Raw genomic sequence first — 21,897 nt, 5'->3', positions numbered from 1 at the left:
TGGCAGACTAGAACCGGGGCACCCCCCTTCTCTCCATTGAAGCCTATGTGTTTTGGGCACCTCTTTGACCTCTGCACCTGACCGACCCTGAGCTGCTGGTGTGGTAACTTTGGGGTTGCTCTGAACCCCCAACGGTGGGCTACCTTGGACCAAAAACTGAAACCTGTAAGTGACTTACTTGTGAAACCTAACAATACTTTACCTCCCCCAGGAACTGTGAAAATTGCACTGTGTCCACTTTTAAAACAGCTTATTGTGTTTTATGTGAAAAGTATACATGCTAATGTAATGATTCAAAGTTCCTAAAGTACTTACCTGCAATACCTTTCAAATGAGATATTACATGTAGAATTTGAACCTGTGGTTCTTAAAATAAACTAAGAAAATATATTTTTCTATAACAACCTATTGGCTGGATTTGTCTCTGAGTGTGTGTTCCTCATTTATTGCCTGTGTGTATGTACAACAGATGCTTAACACTACTCCTTTGATAAGCCTACTGCTCGACCACACTACCACAAAATAGAGCATTAGTATTATCTCTTTTTGCCACTATCTTACCTCTAAGGGGAACCCTTGGACTCTGTGCATACTATTCCTTACTTTGAAATAGTGCATACAGAGCCAACTTCCTACATTGGTGGATCAGCGGTGGGATACAAGACTTTGCATTTGCTGGACTACTCAGCCAATACCTGATCACACGACAAATTCCAAAAATTGTCATTAGAAATTGATTTTTGCAATTTGAAATTTTTCTAAATTCTTAAAAGTCCTGCTAGGGCCTTGTGTTAGTCCCTGTTTAGCATTTCTTTTAGTGTTTAAAAGTTTGTGAAAAGTTTGAATTAGATTCTAGAACTAGTTTTAGTTTCTTAAAAAGTATTCCAACTTTTAGAAGCATAATGTCTAGTACAGATTTGAATGTGGTGGAACTCGACACCACCCCTTACCTTCATCTTAGGATGAGGGAGCTAAGGTCACTCTGTAAATTAAAGAAAATAGTAATGGGCCCCAGACCTTCCAAACTACAGCTCCAGGAGCTGTTGGCAGAGTTTGAAAAGGCCAACCCCTCTGAGGATGGCAACTCAGAGGATGATGATAGTGACCTGGAGGGTGATTCCCCCCTACCAGTCCTATCTAGGGAAGACAGGGCCTCTCAAGCCCGGACTCCAAGCATAATAGTCAGAGATGCTGGCTCCCTCACAGGAGGGACCAACCTCTCTGAAATCACTGAGGATAACTCCAGTGAAGAGGACATCCAGTTAGCCAGGATGGCCAAAAGATTGGCTTTGGAAAGACAGATCCTAGCCATAGAAAGGGAAAGACAAGAGATGGGCCTAGGACCCATCAATCGTGGCAGCAACATAAATAGGGTCAGAGATTCTCCTGACATGTTGAAAATCCCTAAAGGGATTGTAACTAAATATGAAGATGGTGAGGACATCACCAAATGGTTCACAGCTTTTGAGAGGGCTTGTGTAACCAGAAAAGTGAACAAATCTCACTGGGGTGCTCTCCTTTGGGAGATGTTCACAGGAAAGTGTAGGGATAGACTCCTCACACTCTCTGGAAAAGATGCAGAATCTTATGACCTCATGAAGGGTACCCTGATTGAGGGCTTTGGATTCTCCACTGAGGAGTATAGGATTAGATTCAGGGGGGCTCAAAAATCCTCGAGCCAGACCTGGGTTGACTTTGTAGACTACTCAGTAAAAACACTAGATGATTGGATTCAAGGCAGTGGTGTAAGTAATTATGATGGGCTGTACAATTTATTTGTGAAAGAACACCTGTTAAGTAATTGTTTCAACGACAAACTGCATCAGCATCTGGTAGACCTAGGACCAATTTCTCCCCAAGAATTGGGAAAGAAGGCGGACCATTGGGTCAAGATTAGGGTGTCCAAAACTTCCACAGGGGGTGACCAAAAGAAAGGGGTCACAAAACCTCCCCAGGGGAAGGGTGGTGAGACAGCCAAAAACAAAAATAGTAAAGAGTCTTCTACAGGCCCCCAAAAACCTGCACAGGAGGGTGGGCCCAGTGCCTCTTCACAAAACAATTCTGGGTACAAGGGTAAAAACTTTGACCCCAAAAAGGCCTGGTGTCGTAGCTGTAGTCAGTCTGGACACCAAACTGGAGACAAGGCCTGTCCCAAGAAAAATACCACTTCAAACTCCACTCCAGCTAACACTGGAAGGGCTAGTCTCCAAGTGGGATCAACAGTGTGCCCAGAGCAAATCAGGTGTCACACTGAAGCTACATTAGTCTCTGAGGGTGGGGTGGATTTAGCCACACTGGCTGCCTGGTCCCCTAACATGCAAAAATACAGGCAGCAGCTCTTAATTAATGGGACAAGTGTAGAGGGCCTGAGGGATACAGGTGCCAGTGTCACTATGGTGACAGAGAAACTGGTTTCCCCTGGCCAATACCTGGCTGGACAAACTTATCCAGTCACCAACGCTGACAATCAGACTAAAGTACATCCCATGGCTATGGTAACTTTAGAGTGGGGAGGGGTCAATGGCCTGAAACAGGTGGTGGTCTCCTCAAATATCCCAGTAGACTGTTTGCTTGGAAATGACCTGGAGTCCTCAGCATGGGCTGAGGTAGAACTGAAAACCCATGCAGCCATGCTGGGTATCCCTGAACTGGTGTGTGTCAAGACAAGGGCACAGTGCAAGGCACAGGGTGAAAAAGTAGAGCTGGAGTCTGGAAGAAAGGCCCAGCCTACCAAGAGAAAAGGAAAGTCAGCTGGGAAACCAGCTGCAACACAACAAGAAAAAGAGAACCTCTCTTCTCAGGAAGAAGTTCTGCCCTCTAAGGGAACTGAGCCTATGGAGCAGGAACCTTATCAGGTTGAGCTCTTAGGCCCAGGGGGACCCTCAAGGGAAGAGTTGTGTAAGGGACAAGAAACCTGTCCCTCTCTTGAAGGCCTTAGGCAGCAAGCTGCTGAAGAGTCCAAAGGCAAGAAAAATGGAACACATAGGGTCTATTGGGAAGATGGACTCCTGTACACTGAGGCAAGAGATCCCAAACCTGGTGCCACTAGGAGAGTGGTAGTGCCTCAGGCGTTCAGAGAGTTTATTCTGACCTTAGCCCATGATATTCCCCTTGCTGGGCATTTGGGACAAACCAAGACGTGGGAGAGGTTAGTCAACCACTTCTACTGGCCCAACATGTCCCAGAAGGTTAAGGAGTTTTGCATCTCCTGTCCCACCTGTCAAGCCAGTGGTAAGACAGGTGGACATCCAAAGGCCCCCCTCATTCCACTTCCAGTGGTGGGGGTCCCCTTTGAAAGAGTGGGTGTGGACATAGTGGGTCCACTTGAACCTCCCACAGCCTCAGGAAATATGTACATCCTAGTAGTAGTGGATCATGCTACTAGGTATCCTGAAGCTATTCCCCTTAGGTCGACTACTGCCCCTGCAGTAGCCAAGGCCCTCATTGGTATCTTTACCAGAGTGGGCTTCCCTAAGGAGGTGGTGTCTGACAGAGGTACCAACTTCATGTCAGCATACCTAAAACACATGTGGAATGAGTGTGGAGTGACTTATAAGTTCACTACACCATATCATCCACAAACTAATGGCCTTGTTGAGAGATTCAACAAGACATTAAAGGGCATGATCATGGGGCTCCCAGAAAAACTCAAAAGGAGATGGGATGTCCTCCTGCAATGTCTGCTTTTCGCTTACAGAGAGGTGCCTCAGAAGGGAGTAGGGTTCTCACCCTTTGAACTTCTGTTTGGCCACCCTGTAAGGGGACCACTTGCTCTTGTTAAAGAAGGCTGGGAGAGACCTCTTCATGAGCCTAAACAAGACATAGTGGACTATGTACTTGGCCTTCGCTCAAGAATGGCAGAGTACATGGAAAAGGCAAGTAAAAACCTTGAGGCCAGCCAACAGCCCCAGAAGTTTTGGTATGACCAAAAGGCTGCAATGGTTGAATTTCAACCAGGGCAGAAAGTCTGGGTTTTGGAGCCTGTGGCTCCCATGGCACTTCAGGACAGATGGAGTGGCCCTTACCCAATCCTGGAAAAGAAGAGTCAGGTCACCTACCTTGTGGACCTAGGCACAAGCAGGAGCCCCAAGAGGGTGATCCATGTAAACCGCCTAAAACTCTTCCATGATAGGGCTGATGTGAATCTGTTGATGGTAACAGATGAGGAGCAGGAAGCTGAGAGTGAGCCTCTCCCTGATCTCCTCTCATCAGACCCTAAAGATGGCTCAGTGGATGGAGTGATCTATTCAGACACCCTCTCTGGCCAACAGCAAGCTGACTGTAGGAAGGTCCTACAACAGTTTGCTGAGCTCTTTTCCCTAACCCCTGGTCAGACACACCTGTGTACCCATGATGTGGACACAGGAGACAGCATGCCTGTCAAAAACAAAATCTTCAGACAGTCAGATCAAGTTAAGGAAAGCATCAAGGTGGAAGTCCACAAGATTCTGGAATTGGGAGTAATTGAGTACTCTGACAGCCCCTGGGCTAGCCCAGTGGTTTTAGTCCCCAAACCTCACACAAAAGAAGGAAAGAGAGAGATGAGGTTTTGTGTGGACTACAGAGGACTTAACTCTGTCACCAAGACAGATGCCCATCCCATTCCTAGAGCTGATGAGCTGATTTGATAAATTAGGGGCTGCCAAATTCTTAAGTACCTTTGACTTAACAGCAGGGTACTGGCAAATCAAAATGGCCCCTGGAGCAAAAGAAAAGACAGCATTCTCCACACCTGATGGGCATTATCAGTTTACTGTTATGCCCTTTGGTTTAAAGAATGCCCCTGCCACCTTCCAAAGGTTGGTGAATCAAGTCCTTGCTGGCTTGGAGTCCTTCAGTGCAGCTTATCTTGACGATATTGCTGTCTTTAGCTCCAACTGGCAGGATCACCTGGTCCACCTGAAGAAGGTTTTGAAGGCTCTGCAATCTGCAGGCCTCTCTATCAAGGCATCCAAATGCCAGATAGGGCAGGGAACTGTGGTTTACTTGGGACACCTTGTAGGTGGAGGCCAAGTTCAGCCACTCCAGCCTAAGATCCAGACTATTCTGGACTGGGCAGCTCCAAAAACCCAGACTCAAGTCAGGGCATTCCTTGGCTTGACTGGGTACTATAGGAGGTTTGTGAAGGGATATGGATCCATTGTGACAGCCCTCACAGAACTCACCTCCAAGAAAATGCCCAAGAAAGTAAACTGGACTGTAGAATGCCAACAGGCCTTTGACACCCTGAAACAAGCTAAGTGCACACCACCAGTTCTAAAAGCTCCAGATTACTCCAAGCAATTCATTGTGCAAACAGATGCGTCTGAACATGGGATAGGTGCAGTTCTGTCCCAAACAAATGATGATGGCCTTGACCAGCCTGTTGCTTTCATTAGTACGAGGATACTCCCCAGGGAGCAGCGTTGGAGTGCCATTGAGAGGGAGGCCTTTGCTGTGGTTTGGTCCCTGAAGAAGCTGAGACCATACCTCTTTGGTACTCACTTCCTAGTTCAGACTGAGCACAGACCTCTCAGATGGCTGATGCAAATGAAAGGTGAAAATCCAAAACTGTTGAGGTGGTCCATCTCCCTACAGGGAATGGACTTTATAGTGGAACACAGACCTGGGACTGCCCATGCCAATGCAGATGGCCTTTCCAGGTTCTTCCACTTAGAAAATGAAGACTCTCTTGGGAAAGGTTAGTCTCATCCTCTTTCGTTTGGGGGGGGGGGTTGTGTAAGGAAATGCCTCCTTGGCATGGTTACCCCCTGACTTTTTGCCTTTGCTGATGCTATGTTTTGAATTGAAAGTGTGCTGAGGCCTGCTAACCAGGCCCCAGCACCAGTGTTCTTTCCTTAACCTGTACTTTTGTATCCACAATTGGCACACCCTGGCATCCAGATAAGTCCCTTGTAACTGGTACCCCTGGTACCAAAGGCCCTGATGCCAAGGAAGGTCTCTAAGGGCTGCAGCATGTCTTATGCCACCCTGGAGACCCCTCACTCAGCACAGACACACTGCTTGCCAGCTTGTGTGTGCTGGTGAGAACAAAACAAGTAAGTCGACATGGCACTCCCCTCAGGGTGCCATGCCAGCCTCTCACTGCCTATGCAGGTATAGATAATTCACCCCTCTAGCAGGCCTTACAGCCCTAAGGCAGGGTGCACTATACCATAGGTGAGGGAACCAGTGCATGAGCACTGTGCCCCTACAGTGTCTAAGCAATACCTTAGACACTGTAAGTGCAGGGTAGCCATAAGAGTATATGGTCTGGGAGTCTGTTTTACACGAACTCCACAGCACCATAATGGCTACACTGAAAACTGGGAAGTTTGGTATCAAACTTCTCAGCACAATAAATGCACACTGATGCCACTGTACATTTTATTGTAAAATACACCCCAGAGGGCACCTTAGAGGTGCCCCCTGAAACCTTAACCGACTATCTGTGTAGGCTGACTGGTTCCAGCAGCCTGCCACAACCGAGACATGTTGCTGGCCCCATAGGGAGAGTGCCTTTGTCACTCTGAGGCCAGTAACAAAGCCTGCACTGGGTGGAGATGCTAACCCCTCCCCCAGGCAGGAGCTGTCACACCTGGTGGTGAGCCTCAAAGGCTCACCCCTTTGTGCCAGCACCGCAGGACACTCCAGCTAGTGGAGTTGCCCGCCCCCTCCGGCCACGGCCCCCACTTTTGGCGGCAAGGCCGGAGAAAATAATGAGAAAAACAAGGAGGAGTCACTGGCCAGTCAGGACAGCCCCTAACGTGTCCTGAGCTGAAGTGACTCTAACTTTTAGAAATCCTCCATCTTGCAGATGGAGGATTCCCCAATAGGATTAGGGATGTGACCCCCTCCCCTTGGGAGGAGGCGCAAAGAGGGTGTACCCACCCTCAGGGCTAGAAGCCATTGGCTACTAACCCCCCAGACCTAAACACGCCCCTAAATTTAGTATTTAAGGGCTTCCCTGAACCTAAAACTTTAGATTCCTGAAACTACAAGAAGAAGAAGACTGCTGAGCTGAAAAACCCCTGCAGAGGAAGAACAGAAGACACCAACTGCTTTGGCCCCAGTCCTACCGGCCTGTCTCCTGCCTTCCAAAGAACCCTGCTCCAGCGACTCTTTCCAAGGGACCAGCGACCTCTGAATCCTCAGAGGACTGCCCTGCTTCAAGAAAGACAAGAAACTCCCGAGGACAGCGGCACTGCTCCAAAAGAACTGCAACTTTGTTTCAAAGGAGCAGATTTAAAGACCCCTGCAACTCCCCGCAAGAAGCGTGAGACTTGCAACACTGCACCCGGCGACCCCGACTCGACTGGTGGAGAACCAACACCTCAGGGAGGACCCTCCGACGACTCCGAGACCGTGAGTAACCAAAGTTGTCCCCCCTGAGCCCCCACAGCGACGCCTGCAGAGGGAATCCCGAGGCTCCCCCTGACCGCGACTGCCTGAACTCCATTTCCCGATGGCTGGAAAAGACCCTGCACCCGCAGCCCCCAGCACCTAAAGGAACGGAACTCCTGTGCAGGAGTGACCCCCAGGAGGCCCTCTCCCTTGCCCAGGTGGTGGCTACCCCGAGGAGCCCCCCCCTTGCCTGCCTGCATCGCTGAAGAGACCCCTTGGTCTCCCATTGATTTACATTGAAAACCCGACGCTTGTTTCTACACTGCACCCGGCCGCCCCAGTGCCGCTGAGGGTGTACTTTTTGTGTGAACTTGTGTCCCCCCCGGTGCCCTACAAAACCCCCCTGGTCTGCCCTCCGAAGACGCGGGTACTTACCTGCTGGCAGACTAGAACTGGGGCACCCCCCTTCTCTCCATTGAAGCCTATGTGTTTTGGGCACCTCTTTGACCTCTGCACCTGACCGGCCCTGAGCTGCTGGTGTGGTAACTTTGGAGTTGCTCTGAACCCCCAACGGTGGGCTACCTTGGACCAAAAACTGAAACCTGTAAGTGACTGACTTACCTGTGAAACCTAACAATACTTTACCTCCCCCAGGAACTGTGAAAATTGCACTAAGTGTCCACTTTTAAAACAGCTTATTGTGTTTTATGTAAAAAGTATACATGCTAATGTAATGATTCAAAGTTCCTAAAGTACTTACCTGCAATACCTTTCAAATTAGATATTACATGTAGAATTTGAACCTGTGGTTCTTAAAATAAACTAAGAAAATATATTTTTCTATAACAAAACCTATTGGCTGGATTTGTCTCTGAGTGTGTGTTCCTCATTTATTGCCTGTGTGTATGTACAACAGATGCTTAACACTACTCCTTTGATAAGCCTACTGCTCGACCACACTACCACAAAATAGAGCATTAGTATTATCTCTTTTTGCCACTATCTTACCTCTAAGGGGAACCCTTGGACTCTGTGCATACTATTCCTTACTTTGAAATAGTGCATACAGAGCCAACTTCCTACAGTGTTTCAATATGCTTTTTGTAAAACTTTACTGTTGTGGGAGCTGCCAGGCTTTCACCATTATAACAAGAACTTTGGCTAAAAACAAAACATACTTTTTAAATCTCAAATAGCAACCAGTGCCATAGTATTCACTTGTACTGAAGAAAACCTCTTTTTGTGCTGATGTGCCCCTTATGAAAGAATAGAATGCAGACACTATTAGACAAGTTAACCATATATGAAATTAGAAAGTTAGAAAATTAAACCCCTGGTATATGTGCTTACATTTTGCAGATTTAAGATGTTCTTGAATTCACTTGAATTTACAGAAGTAGGCCTGGACTCTTTACTCCTAGAAAAAAGTTTGTGAACTGCATTCAAGTATGAACAAATATGCATGTGTTTATTTGACCTTTTCCTGAGAGTTTGAATGCTTGTTTTACCTACAACCCCTTTCTTCCAACCCCCTTGAACAAGTTTTACTTCTGCTTTTGTCATAAGTAAATTTCCAACCTTTCACATTGTAAGAAAAGCTTAGAGAAGAATTGGCGAACACCCTTGAACATGCAAGTTTGTAGGTCTGCACAGACTCAAAAGGGCATTCCAACCACGTCTAGCCCCAGTGTGTAGGTTTGCTGAAAGGTGGCAAAGTTAGTTATTTCGTCTAGTCTGTGCACCTGTTTGTAAAACCCTCTTTTTTTTGTTTGTTTTTTTTTTCTTCCCCCAAAAATTTGCAAATGTACGTTTATACGTTTGTTTTGCTCATGAAAGCCCCTTGAATATAGTTTGAAGAATGTTGGTTCTCTGCTTGTTATGAATATCCTTCAGAAATGTACGATTGCCCATGAAATGTTGGCATATTTTCAATATGATGTGCGATGCAGTGCAGAATACCTCATTGATATTTCCAAAAAATGAACTGAAGATGTAAAGACCCTCACTTGTGCTTCATTTTGTTGCCTTTCTATTAGAGTATGCACACCCTGCCAATGATGGCATGCATGTCCTATGTCACACCTGCCACACCATTGGAACCTGAGTTTACTACCAATACTCTTCATTTTATGTAGATTGCTGAATGTGTGGCTCTTCAAGAGATCCCTTAGTTTCTGCTAACCTAGTGAGGTAGCATAATGGGGAGGTGTCTCCCATAGCCCAGCTCTGACGCATATGCTGGATCTAACTGAGGGCTATACCACCAGTCATTAATAACCTGTAGGTTGGAGGCGGCATATTAGGAACCCAAATTTTGCGGCAGCAATGCCTCCGCTGTATGTGGACTGGAAGCATGTTCGGAGAGCCACTCGTTTTGCCCCCCACAAGACTCAAACCCGCATTAAGCTGTCTGAACCATGACCCAGGACCCGCGTAGGGGTCATTCTGAAGCTGGTACAATATTCGAGGCAGGGAGACCATTTAAAAAAAATTGCTGATCTGCCTAGTAAGGATAGGGCCAGCTGGGGCCACCACCTCCTCCTTCACGCAGGACAGATCTGAGGCTAGATAATGTGGCAACGATTGGGCTGGAGAGATGTATACTGCAAGGTATTTAAATCCTTCAGTGGCTAAGTTCAAACCTAACACCCATTGCATGGCACCCGTGCCACCCTCAACCAGGAGCACTGCTGATTTTGCTTCGTTGATGTACAGACCCAAAGTCTTGTCCAAGATCTGCATGAACTGTAGGCTACGGGTCCTTGAGGTTGCGGGGTCAGTGAGGAAGAATAGACCATAGTCTGTATACAGAGCTATCCAATCGGACAGCGTTGCAGACCATTCAAAGCCTTGTATTTGGGCACCGTCCCCCTAATTCACGTAGCCAATAGTTCCCTGGCCAAGGGAACCAGCAATGGGGACAGCGGAAACCTCTGCTGTGTGTCTCTGCAAATTGGGAGTGGGTCATAGAACTCACCAGCTACCCAAACTGTGGCTGACAAGTCGGTATATAGCAAATGAGAAGACAATAGGAATCTGGGGCCAAGGTTTAGATGTTCAAGGAGGGCAAAAAGGTACTTTGAAGTGACCAAATTAAAAGCTTTGTCTATATCTGCCAAGGGTACTGCCTCTGGCCTGTCCAGTCTCTTTCCCAGAGCCAGTGCATTGTACATGTACCTAATATTGTGGCAGTTGGCTCATTGAGTCATAGTCTGCTTGGTCTTGGTGGACCAGATCCAATATGTATTTTGGCTAAGGTTTTGGCAAGAATTATCGCTTCCAGATTAAAAAAAAAAACATATTCTGATCTCTCACACTTTGTGTAGGAAGAACCTGGGGACCAATATATAGTCGAGTCTCCAGAAAGAGCTGTGGACCCTTGAATAATGTGTGTATCCCATTTCTCGCTGATGATATGCCCTCCATGTGTCTATCCAGCGCAGTGTGGACACTAGGTAACTCAGCTTGACCCACCAACCTCTGCACTCTGACCTCCCCACCCCGCTCCCCCTGGGCGCACCATCTATCCATCTCTGGGTGCCTCACATCATTCTAGTCTCCACCTATCACAGATAGCCCACCCCCCAAAGCCCGACTACTTGATCTATGAATGGCTGCCCTAGAGGCAGAGGGGCATATATACTGACAAATGTCAGATGCTCTCCATAAATAGTGCCAGTCACAAATGAGTATCTATCGAACTTGTCCAACCATGCAATGGTGAGCTGGGAGGGGACCCTAATACCTGTGCTCGATGATCCCCTGGTGAATCCTGAGTGGTGAACCTGCAAATAGCCATACGTGTCCAGGAAGGGAGACCTAGATCCCGGAGATGAGTCTCCTGTCATTTAGCCTGCCTCAGAAATACACCCTGTTTTATTCATTTTAGAACCCCCCCTTCCACGTGATGACATGGCCAAAGGGGCTCATGGAGCCCACGTCACACATCCTCTGCGGGTGTGTAAGCGCACGTGACATAGTGCGTGAACCAGAGCAGGTGTGTATACTGAATCTGTGCATAACAACCAAAAACAATAAACCAGTCCCCCCCCCCCCCCCCCCCCTCCTCCTCCTCTCCGATCCATACTTCAGTGAACAAGAAGTACCTGTCATGGAAGATGCCTCCCTGGAATCCCAACGGGGGCCTCAGTGGACCAGCGCCAATGGATCCCCATCTCCCTACCCCAAAAAAGAAATGATCTAGAGAAGTTAAACTTTGATGTCTAGGAGTGCAGTTATTATATGTGTTCCATACTACAGTTATCTAAGTAAGCATTTCCCCAGCTGGCCATATGAGGCCCAAATGTCCTCATTAGGCATTTTTTTGTGAAGCGGGCAGGTTATTTCCCTTGGTGAGGATTTATAGTGTATCTTCTTGACGTGTGTTTCTCCAAGAAGAGCGAGCATGATTGCAGCGTTTCCCACTGGGTTTGGCCAGGTTCTCCCGTCTGTCACTGTGGGATGAGTCGGAGGCTATGCGGGGCGGTGAATGTGGCTTCACTGTCACAGATTCATCTGACCAGGTGAAGACTTCCTCTGAGGAATTGGAAAATAGGGTCTGTGAGTTGCAGGTGAGTCACAGGTGTGCCAGATATAGCAGCACATATGGAATTTTAAGATATCTTAGGTGCTGTTTTGCTGCTGTAAAGGATTGGCACTGTTGTGCCATTTTCATATAATACTGGAATATCATTGTGTTGGGATTGATATAGAATCTTGTCCTGACTCCGGGCAAATTTGAGGATCATGTCAGTCTATATAGTTGAGTATTCTAGCGATTCTTGGATATGGTCTCCCCCTGGGTCGGGCTTCCTTGCCAGAGCCCTATGGGCCCTCTTCACCACGAAACAGGCCAAAAGGAATTCTTCCGGGATCATCGACCAGAGCTAGGTTGCCAGGAATCTATCCATGGATGGGCTCTTGCATCTCCCTGGAAAGTCAACAAATTGCAAATTATTGCGATGGGTGCGGCTCTCTGCATCTTCCACTTGGGCCAGCAGTTCCTTTGTTACGACCGTTAGGGTGTCAGCCTTTTGCTGAAGGGTCTTGACTGAGCCTTTAACACCCAACACCATGCCTCTGCTTCAGTATTCCACTCTATCGCATTCGGAAGGCTTGATGAAGCAGGGTGGCAGCTGAGCCAACAGCCGCTATTTTAGCATCCAACATGTTGCAAGACTGTGTAATTGCCGCCAGCAGTGTAGCATTATTCAGCATGGTGCAGGCCCATTTGGGTCTGGCGTTGCAGCGCCTATTTTGGCGTATTTTTTAGAGTACTTTTTTTGGTCATCCCGAAGGCTAGTTTGTCTTTGGTCAAGATGGGCAGTGAACTTGACAAATGTATGTGGGGTTGGTCCACACCTGCAGGATGCATGACCCGCAGAGGTCACAGGGGGAGGCACGAGCACTCTGCAATGTGTAGCCACCACTGGCAGAGGATAGGCATCGCCGCTCAGTGGGGTCCTTGGTGGATGTATTTTTCTGTCTCTCTGCCTACACCCTGTTGCAAGCCACACCAGGGCCAAGCCTGGCCGCTTCGATGGTTGGGGTATCAGCCTTCAGCGAGGCCCCCTAATGGAGTCGCAAGCCAGGTAGTGTCCTTAGTGTCTCTCCTGCATTGTCAAAGAACATGCTGCAATCTGTACCAGGTAGGATCTCGTTGAGGTCCGTAGCAGGTTTTGTATCAACAATATCCTCTCTGGTACTTGCCACTTCCGCTGTGTGTCGTCACCCTATGTATGATATTTCAAGTTGAGGGGCAATCTAGGACACGGCAAGCTCCTCGAAGACATCGTAGGGTGCGGGGCCTACCCCTGCAGAACACTATGGCAAGTTTATTAATGTGACGTTTGGGTAATCACCACAGTTCAATGAGTCCTATGCATGGATGGAGGCAGGAATTTATCTGGGGTCCATCCTCTCGGCCCTCTAAGCACTGTGGGACTGCTCGGGTGTGCTGTGGGTTGTTCTCAGTCCTCGGATCCAGGGGATCAACACAGCTGGTGTCTCAGACCTCCCACGCGGTGCCCCCAGCGGAGTGAGGCCCTGTCCAGGACGGCAGCACCAGACCCAGGTGGTCTATCCCAGCCCCCCACACACTGATTTCCCCCCCCCACCTCCATAACTCTGAAATCAGTCTCACTCTCCGCTCTGAAGCTCCTGCAGGAGCTACCTCTCTGCTTCCCTCATGCCCCCATGCAGGTCAGCAGCAGCCCAATCCACGGCCTCCGCTGCCAGTTGTATGTCCTTTGGGCCTGCCACGCCAGCCCACAGCCACCAGCTATCGCAATCCTTCGAGGGCCCGATCTGGAGTGGGATGAGGCTGTGGGCTGCTTGCTGCCTTCTGTGTGTTTCTACCCGCGTCCGGCGATTGAGGCTGCACTGTCTGTGGAGGTCGCGATCGCGGTCTTCGGTACTCCATGAATGTTACTGGGTCTCTAGATGTACCCATGAGTTTAGGGCATAAAGTCTGCTATGGCGTGGGTAGGATGTTAACATGATTTTGATGACGACTGCAGTGGAGACCGCTTACATTGCTGGCATCATGTTGGCGAGCTAGGACACCCCCCCACCCCCAATATTTTTCACTTTTAAACCCATGCTGTGGAGGCCCTTTCATATTTGACTGAAAACCTGGTCATTCCTGGCTGGCTTCTAGCTCAACATTAAGGATGATATAGCAACATTAAAGTAATACATTAATCTGAGTCTTAGACTAGATTTGTTGTGTAAAATAAATCTCCCTGCCTTGCATCATACTGTGAGTTTGAGAGTTTTTGAAAAATTAGTTTAATAATTCTTCATGATTTCTATGTTTGAAAATGTTAGTTCATTTTTATATGGTACTTTTTACTATTTTGCATATATATATGATGGCTTAAGGCAGCTATTCTTACTCCGTGTAAAAATATGTTAAAAAACAATGTCTGCATATTTTTCTTTGTAGGATTATGTGAAAGCTTTGGCATATGCAAAAGACAAGGAGCTGGTAGCATCAGCAGGACTTGACAGGCAAATCTTCCTCTGGGATGTAAATACTCTAACAGCACTCACTGCTTCAAACAACACTGTTACTAGTAAGTGAACAGCGCAAAAAAGCCCCTCTACACTTTAATGCGTTCCCAGTGTTCCTTTAATTCAAGACATGTCCACTTTCCACTTCTGTCAAGACTATCTGTAATGACTCTTGTGTTTGTATGTGTAATATAAATTGTACATATCATCCCACAGACCATCAAGTGACCAGTTGCTTTGGATGTGTCCCTGTTAGACAGCCTCAAGTAAATGACTCCACTGTAAATATGAGCACATTTTTTTTTGGGTTCCTTTGTGCAGCTATTTTACTTCTTCAGGAATTTCTCCTACCGTGAAATTATCGGTTCCCACCGTAGGCCCTTTAATGAGGTGCATTTGGTTTGCCTGTCATTTTGTTCTCCACCCACCGAGGTGTCTGGGGTTGCACCATCACCACTTCTTCTTTGACATGTTACTGAGATGTCTGTGAATATACTTTGCTTGTACTGTCGCTGCATCTCATTGGACCCCTTTAGACCTCCACCACTTTTGGGTGATCCCCCTTTTCTTTTGGGTAGTCCCATTTATGTAGGTACCTGAATATTCTTTCACCACGCTGCCAGAGTTCCCAAGTGGACCACATACATCATTTATTGAGGTGCCTGTGGCTTATTCTCTACTCCTTATCTGTGAATATTCTTGACTTGTCCCTTCACACCATCTGAGTGTACATCCTAGTCTCTTTACTTGCCAAGATAATTATAGTAACTGTATACAGAAGCGTGACTGCCGCTCCCACATAGCTTTGCTACACGCTATCCTTAAAAATAGTTTCAACTTCGCCACCATGTGATTAGAGCCCGATCTCCAAATCTCATGCACAAAACCAAAAAATTATTCTTCCGACATAACCCAAAAATACACAGTATTAATCATACCCTAAAACAGAGTACCCTCTTAGTAATCTGAAAACTCTTAGTCTCATGAAGGTGTAGTAAAGCTCTATAAAAACACCAATACAAAACAAGCCTTGGACATTTCATTGTGGCATCCAGGAAACTGCATGGTTGATAAGCTGCATATGTTTTTTTTTTTTTTAAAACGTTCTCCCATATTCCATTCAGTTGTACATTGAAAAATGTATAAGGTTCTAAAAATGCACCTTCGGTATTCTGAAAGAGATTCTATTGTACTAGACAAACTGTTTTTTAAAATATTTTCTGCTGACCCCTTAGCACAGCCATGTTGTCTGCGGATAAATTGGCAGGTGAACACCACAGGTTTGCAGTGCAATCCAAAAGGCAATGCCCAAACAGAAAACAATGTAAATCAAAGACAACCAGCCTGCACAGACCAGCTGTTGCAACGTGGCCCTTCTTGGGTGGTCACCCCCAGTTTTTCTTTTTTTCATTCTTTATCTTTTTTAACTCCCCTCCTGGTAATCTTCTTTAAAAAATAAAATATATATGTTAACACATTTGTATTAAAAAAGCATAATCTGCCTTTACAGTATGTATAGTATAGTTACTTGATGGTACTTTTACACACTTACAAATGCTAACTGAAGAAGTGTGGTTAAGCCTTTATATGACTTTAAACAGTATTTCTAGTCTTAAATGTACTCTTCAACTTAGTCTGCTAAGTATTACCTTGTCAGGTTCAACCAATGCTGTCATAAATCTCGATCCATTTATTTGGACACTTGCTGCTTATATTGACCTGCCACTCAGCCAAAGTACACCAATCCACACCTGCTGGTAAACTTGAATTATAACATTAGAAACTGCGTTCCACTGTCCAGCATATTTACTCCTGACCCCTTAAATGTGCACTCTCAAAACATGTCAAAGTTATCTTTAAACCTGATTAGTACCTTTTAGCTTTTTTATAAAGCCTCAGTACATGGTGCCAAATACACCACTGAAATGGAAAGCTAAATGCAACTTCTACACTGCAGCATGTATTGTGCTGTCCACTACAATAAAGGTGAAAACGTGGCATCTAGCCTGCTCTGTATTCTGTTTCGGGGAAGACCTGGCTTGACAGTTCAGTGTGGCCTGTTCCTATTGGAGTAGGGTCAAGACCGATTGCCAAATAGCTGGGTCCAAACTGAGGTGACATGGTGTGCAAAATAACAATGGATTGGGGTGCGGCCCGAGTAATCACCAGTGGCTGAGATTAATTCAAGCATTCCTTCTTTTACTTTTTGTGTACTTTTTCTGTCGCCCTAAGTGGGATGGGTATGCCCAGGCGTGGGTTCCGTGCACAGTGTGTCACTGAAACCAACTGTACCCGGCTGACGAGCCCATAACTAGAGCGAAACCAGTCTTGAGTTGCTTGTGTTTCGCTTCAGGCAGGAACTGGCTTGGCAGTTTCAGCTGGACTGCTCAGATTTGGGCTGGGCAGGACTGTTTTGCAAATAGCTGGGTCCAAACTGAGATGAAATGGTGTGCAAATAAACAAAGGATTGGGATGCTGCCTGAACAGTTACCAGTGGCTGAGATTATTTCAAACATGCATTCCATTACTTTTGTGTGTTGTTTTTTTTTTTTTTTTTTTTTTGTCCCACAAAATAGTGTGCATAATACTAAGAGTGGAACATGCGTGACACTAGATATAGCATGTTCCCAAAGTGACTAGACCCACAATGATTTTGTCTGGCTGTAGCTGGCACAGAGGAATGAGATTGGTTGCAGTACGGCAAACAAAAACTGCTCTAAAAGTAGGTAGGATTAGACTTCAGGAACTTGTAACCCATTGGTTAGAGAGTGCCCAGGAGTCACCCAATCTATTTAGCGGGTGCCGAGCATATATGGCACTTAAAATAAGTGGGGAAACAATGATCATCTTCTATGTGTGAAGGTTAAACCACAGTTGAGTTGAAAATTTGACTCACAGACTGATATTTCTTTATCTCTTTTTGTCTCTATGCGATGGTCCACAAAATAATTAATATGCATATTACATTTTTGATGTGGGGAAAAAAATAATACATTATGATTAAAGAATGCTGTCTTGACTGACCAATCTGACATCTCATAGGTTATCTCATATTGTTGGCATTTAACGTAGATGTGCAAAGATTGTAATGTCATATTGCCTATGTCTAATTGTGCAGCACAATGTGTTTAAACTTTGAAAATGTTAATAAATATATTAAATAATTTTTTTCAAGATCATCGCACAAGATGGAATAAAACATGACACAATTCCTTTTGACCTGAAAGGTATTTGGGTCTGAAAAAGTGTGTGCTGAAATATACAAAAGACATTAGCAGAAAGCATAAACAAGCATTTACAATGCAGTGGGTCTCGCGTTTGCACGAGTTAGAGCTATTCGCGTTGTAAACTCCTAAACTGACTTTTCTTGCCACATAAACTGATAATGAAATGTAAAACAATTTCACATATTTGAGCCGACTGTCGCCATGAGCATGAAGGAGACACAGAAAAGGAAACAGAAGTTCGCTCGCTGTGAAACGTATCGGCAAAAGTGCAATTATCCATGTAACCAGCGAAAGTAGAATTATCCATGCGATCTCGACTACTGCCCAGCGAGATCGCGCTGCGAAGGAAATAAAAGAAATAGTGTAGAAGCCATTCAAAAAACACAAAGCCTCGTATGTTTTCAGTAGTTTACTGGTGCTGTAGAGGAGGGCTAAACACCAGAAAAGGCATGACTTATGCAAGCCTTTCACTAATAAAATCAAGTGAATTTGAAAAGGCAAGCCCACGAACCAACCAAACTGATTGGCGTGGTTAAAAACCCACAGAGAGATTACAACAGGGGCCAGAGCGCTTGCGCACGCTCGACCCCAAAACAGCAATTAAGTAATTTTAACATTTTACAGACTTCCGGAGTTCTCATTTAATCCTTTTGAGTGAAAGAAGCCTCCCTGCATAAGTGATAGACAATATTTGACTGGTTGAGGGAAATCAGTAGCTACTTTTTTTTTTTTTTTTTAAACTTTGCACGTAAATGTGTACTTTATGTAGACAATAGTGGAAGCATATGCTGTTGGCAGAGTTTCACCTGTGGATACACACTCACCATGTGGATCCTACCCTTATCTCTGCTGGGAATTTGCATGTCACATCCTGCAATCCACTGCACTTCCAAACTCATCCATCGTTGTTGCGGTATCCCTCAAGACCTGGACCAAATTTCTGTTTAGTTAATTGAGTGTTTTACACACTACCAACATAACATTCATTGTTATTGCCTAACTCTTTTTTTATTTTTTATTTCTCTAGTCCCTTTAATCACAATGTTTTTGCCTTGTGCCTTGTCCTTCTCATTGCTGCATTTTCTCTGTTGCATCTTTGCACTCCTTTTACTTTATATCACTCAATTGTCTTTTTTTAAAAACCCTTTCCATTTTTTATATTACTCCAAGTTGTAGTTTGCCAGCATCCTTTAATGTCCCGCCATTTATTAACCATGTCTAATTTTATTTACCTGCGTCTTTTTTTGTAATCAATCAAGACCTTTTTATATTTTATTCATGTTGTATTTGGATAAACAGCATCACTCTAAAAACCTATTGCAAATGAATTAATAAAGCTAACGGATGCGTAGGTCATGTTTACAAAAGCATGTTAAATTGCACCTTATACGTTTTGTTTAATGCTACAGTAATATTTCGTCTTTTATACTATATTTTTTATGTTTTAAAATATTCATCTGGCTAGATGGGCTGCAGTTTATTAATTTTTCTCACTCTATCAATATGTTGCCCTACTTCTATACGTGTGTCAAGTGAGTTCACCTCAAGCTTTGGTTCTATTTAGTCATTAAACTTTACAATGTTATATTTTGAAAATATTGGGTAGAATCACTGTTTTGGATATTCTAACAGATGAAATGTATAATTGTAAGTCTATATAATTCTCCTACAGGCACATATTCTTTGTTCAGTTGGGATTTTATTCCATGTCTTTTACTGAGAATGCTTCGGAAACATAATCTCAAATTCAGCATTCATCTAAAAAGTTGTACTATTGAGGCATTCACCAAATGTTGGTCTGTTTCTCATCCTAACCAGTGATTTCCTGTTTATGAACTTATTCACAGTCAGCAACAAAGGGTGTTTCTCTAACTTTGTGAATTATGTATTGGTAGAAAGCAACATTTTTAGAGTTTAATCCAGCCAGAGAACCACTTAACCCATGGTTCACTACACGTGTACTGAACAACTTCATTTCCCAGCAGCTGTTATTTACAAGCAAAGCTTTCAGCCAACTAATTGCTAATTTCCCTTCTGATTTGGCAAGACGATCTACAAAGTTTAGTCAGGTTATTTCAATCGAAACATTTTTTGGGGTAGTCCCAAAAGCTGACTGAATTTAACATATATAACCCTTGATACTTTTTGGCACAATTCGAGCCAGATACATCTTTTTATGCTGCTCCAACAGCTCGAAATAAACTGCATTAAGTGCCTTCAGACAAACATTGGGACTCCAAGATGCTCACTCAATCAATTAATATGAGTAATGCAGCTAAAACTAAGATGTAGTACTCTTTGACCCTCTCAGTGCTTTTGGCATGCATGTGCCAGCTCTCCTGTTGTTCCAAATACCAATATTTTGTTTTATTGCTTTTGGAGCCCTCTGTGTAGATTAAAACATTTACCATCTTTCCATTTAACATAGGCGGAAAAGCCTTTATTTCTTCAGTGTACCTGAAGAATCTGCAAAATGACGGCTGAAGTGTATTGTTGCCAGCACAAACATCCATTCCTCACAAAGATCCACCCTGTGTCCTTCATTTGCTCTATTTCTTTATTGTGCCAGTTCTTTTATTTCATGCTGTTTTGTATTGCCCCATCGTTTAACACATTATTTTATTGCCTTTGTCTTTTTATCCCCTTTGTCCTATTTATTGATCCAATGTCTTACTATCCATGTGGCAATTTTATTGCTCCGAGCCTATTTATTTTCCAACCTTGTATTAGGCCATCATTTAATTGCTCCACTCCTTTTTACGTGTGGCATAATCAAAGACCTTTTGTATGGAACATAAAAAGAGTGGGGTTTGGGGTAGCTTGATTCACCCATTTTTTGTTTGACCGCTTTAGTCCTGTGTCAGCAGGCAGTAATACTGTTTGCATTTGTGATTGACCAGAAAGGAGTCTGTCTCAAAATCACAACTGTGGTGTCTCTTTTGTGCTTGTAACTCCATAAAACTGTGTCTTATTTGTTCATGCTCTACTGGTCTGAGGCTGACAGGCCAAATGCTTATGTGTTTGCTGCACTATTTTTTCTGCCTACCTGTTGAGTCCACCTACAGTGTCTGTTTCTCCATCTCCCTCTATCAACACATAGCACAACCGCATCTTCTTGCTAAACTTGGCCTTGATCCGACTTGGGGAAGGTGCTGCACTGCAAATCTCTGCCAGCATGGGCTTTATGTATTAGCCTGGTAAATCTCATAGGTTCATCACACTGGTATGTAGATGTAGGCCAAAACAGATGTGATACTGGTTGTGAAATGTGAACATAGCCTAACTGTCACACTTGCTTCTGTGTTTATGACTCTACATTGCTGAGAAATGACTCACTCCTCCCATTCTTTGATACTTTGTCCAAATTGTAGTTTGTACACTGCAAACAGGAGGGCATTGGAATGAGACAAAGCTCCTGACAGATAGTGAGGAGCAGTTGGAAAGAGAGTAGGGCCACAAATGCACATGCATGTGTTGAATGAGGTCCTATTTACCTTGATTTCTTGGATTCGGGTGTTGGACTTGGCCCTTTCTGCAGGGTCACCCCTAAACATTTTGCCTTTACCTCTTGTTTTCTGAGTTCATTCTTGTTAGCATTAGGACTCTGTGCACTTTACCATGCTAACCAGTACTACTCCTAAATGGCACACTTAATTTATTTATAGGTCCCTCATATATGGTACTAGATGTACCCAGGGCCTGCAAATGAAATGCTACCAGTAGGCTAGCAGCATGCATTGTGCCACCCACGTAAGTAGCACTTTAAAACATCTTAAGCCTGTCAGAGCAAGCCAACAGAAGATATACCTTTTGCCAGGTCTAAACCTTTCTTTTATATATTTTTTATAAATATATGTCCTCCCAAAGGTAGGCCCATAGGGCAAGGTATATTGTATTTAAAAAAAAAAAAACAGGACTTTTGTTATGTTTTGCATATCCTGGTAGTGAAAAATTCCTACATTTGTTTTCACTACTCTAAGGCATGTCCCACTGATTGGACAGAGTTAGGTTACCTTATTATATTTATTAAGTGCCAACTCTTTATTTGGAGCAGGTAGGTATCTCATGTTTAGCCTCAAAGGAATTGTGATTTTAAAAACTCTTTAATGGTAAGTTTGCATATCTGATAGATACTTCTATTTGCAGATTCCTTACCTTAGAAGTTTCCCCCAGGCGTCAGACTGGATCCAGAGATTTTTTTTCTTCAAGCAGTAAATACCCCTGTGTGTCAGTAGGTGGCTTCTGTCAGCTCTGCGGGTGTTGTTGGCATCGTAGTTGCCATGGTGATGTCAGGAGTAGTACATAGACGCCGCCTCAACGCAGTAACATCAGT

General features: G+C 44.8%; 1 protein-coding gene across 1 annotated transcript in view; it reads left to right on the top strand.

Annotated features, from left to right (window-relative positions):
- Positions 1 to 21,897, top strand: part of WDR48 (WD repeat domain 48) — a 353,999-nt gene that overhangs the window by 55,433 nt on the left and 276,669 nt on the right. Inside the window, exon 5 of the mRNA XM_069211082.1 lies at positions 14,270 to 14,399. Within this exon, the coding sequence (XP_069067183.1) occupies positions 14,270 to 14,399 (130 nt within the window). The remainder of the gene's footprint in view (positions 1 to 14,269; positions 14,400 to 21,897) is intronic.

Source organism: Pleurodeles waltl, chromosome 10, assembly GCF_031143425.1.
Source record: "Pleurodeles waltl isolate 20211129_DDA chromosome 10, aPleWal1.hap1.20221129, whole genome shotgun sequence".
In the NCBI taxonomy this organism is placed as follows: Eukaryota; Metazoa; Chordata; class Amphibia; order Caudata; family Salamandridae; genus Pleurodeles; species Pleurodeles waltl.
This window is presented reverse-complemented; position numbering and strand designations above follow the sequence as displayed.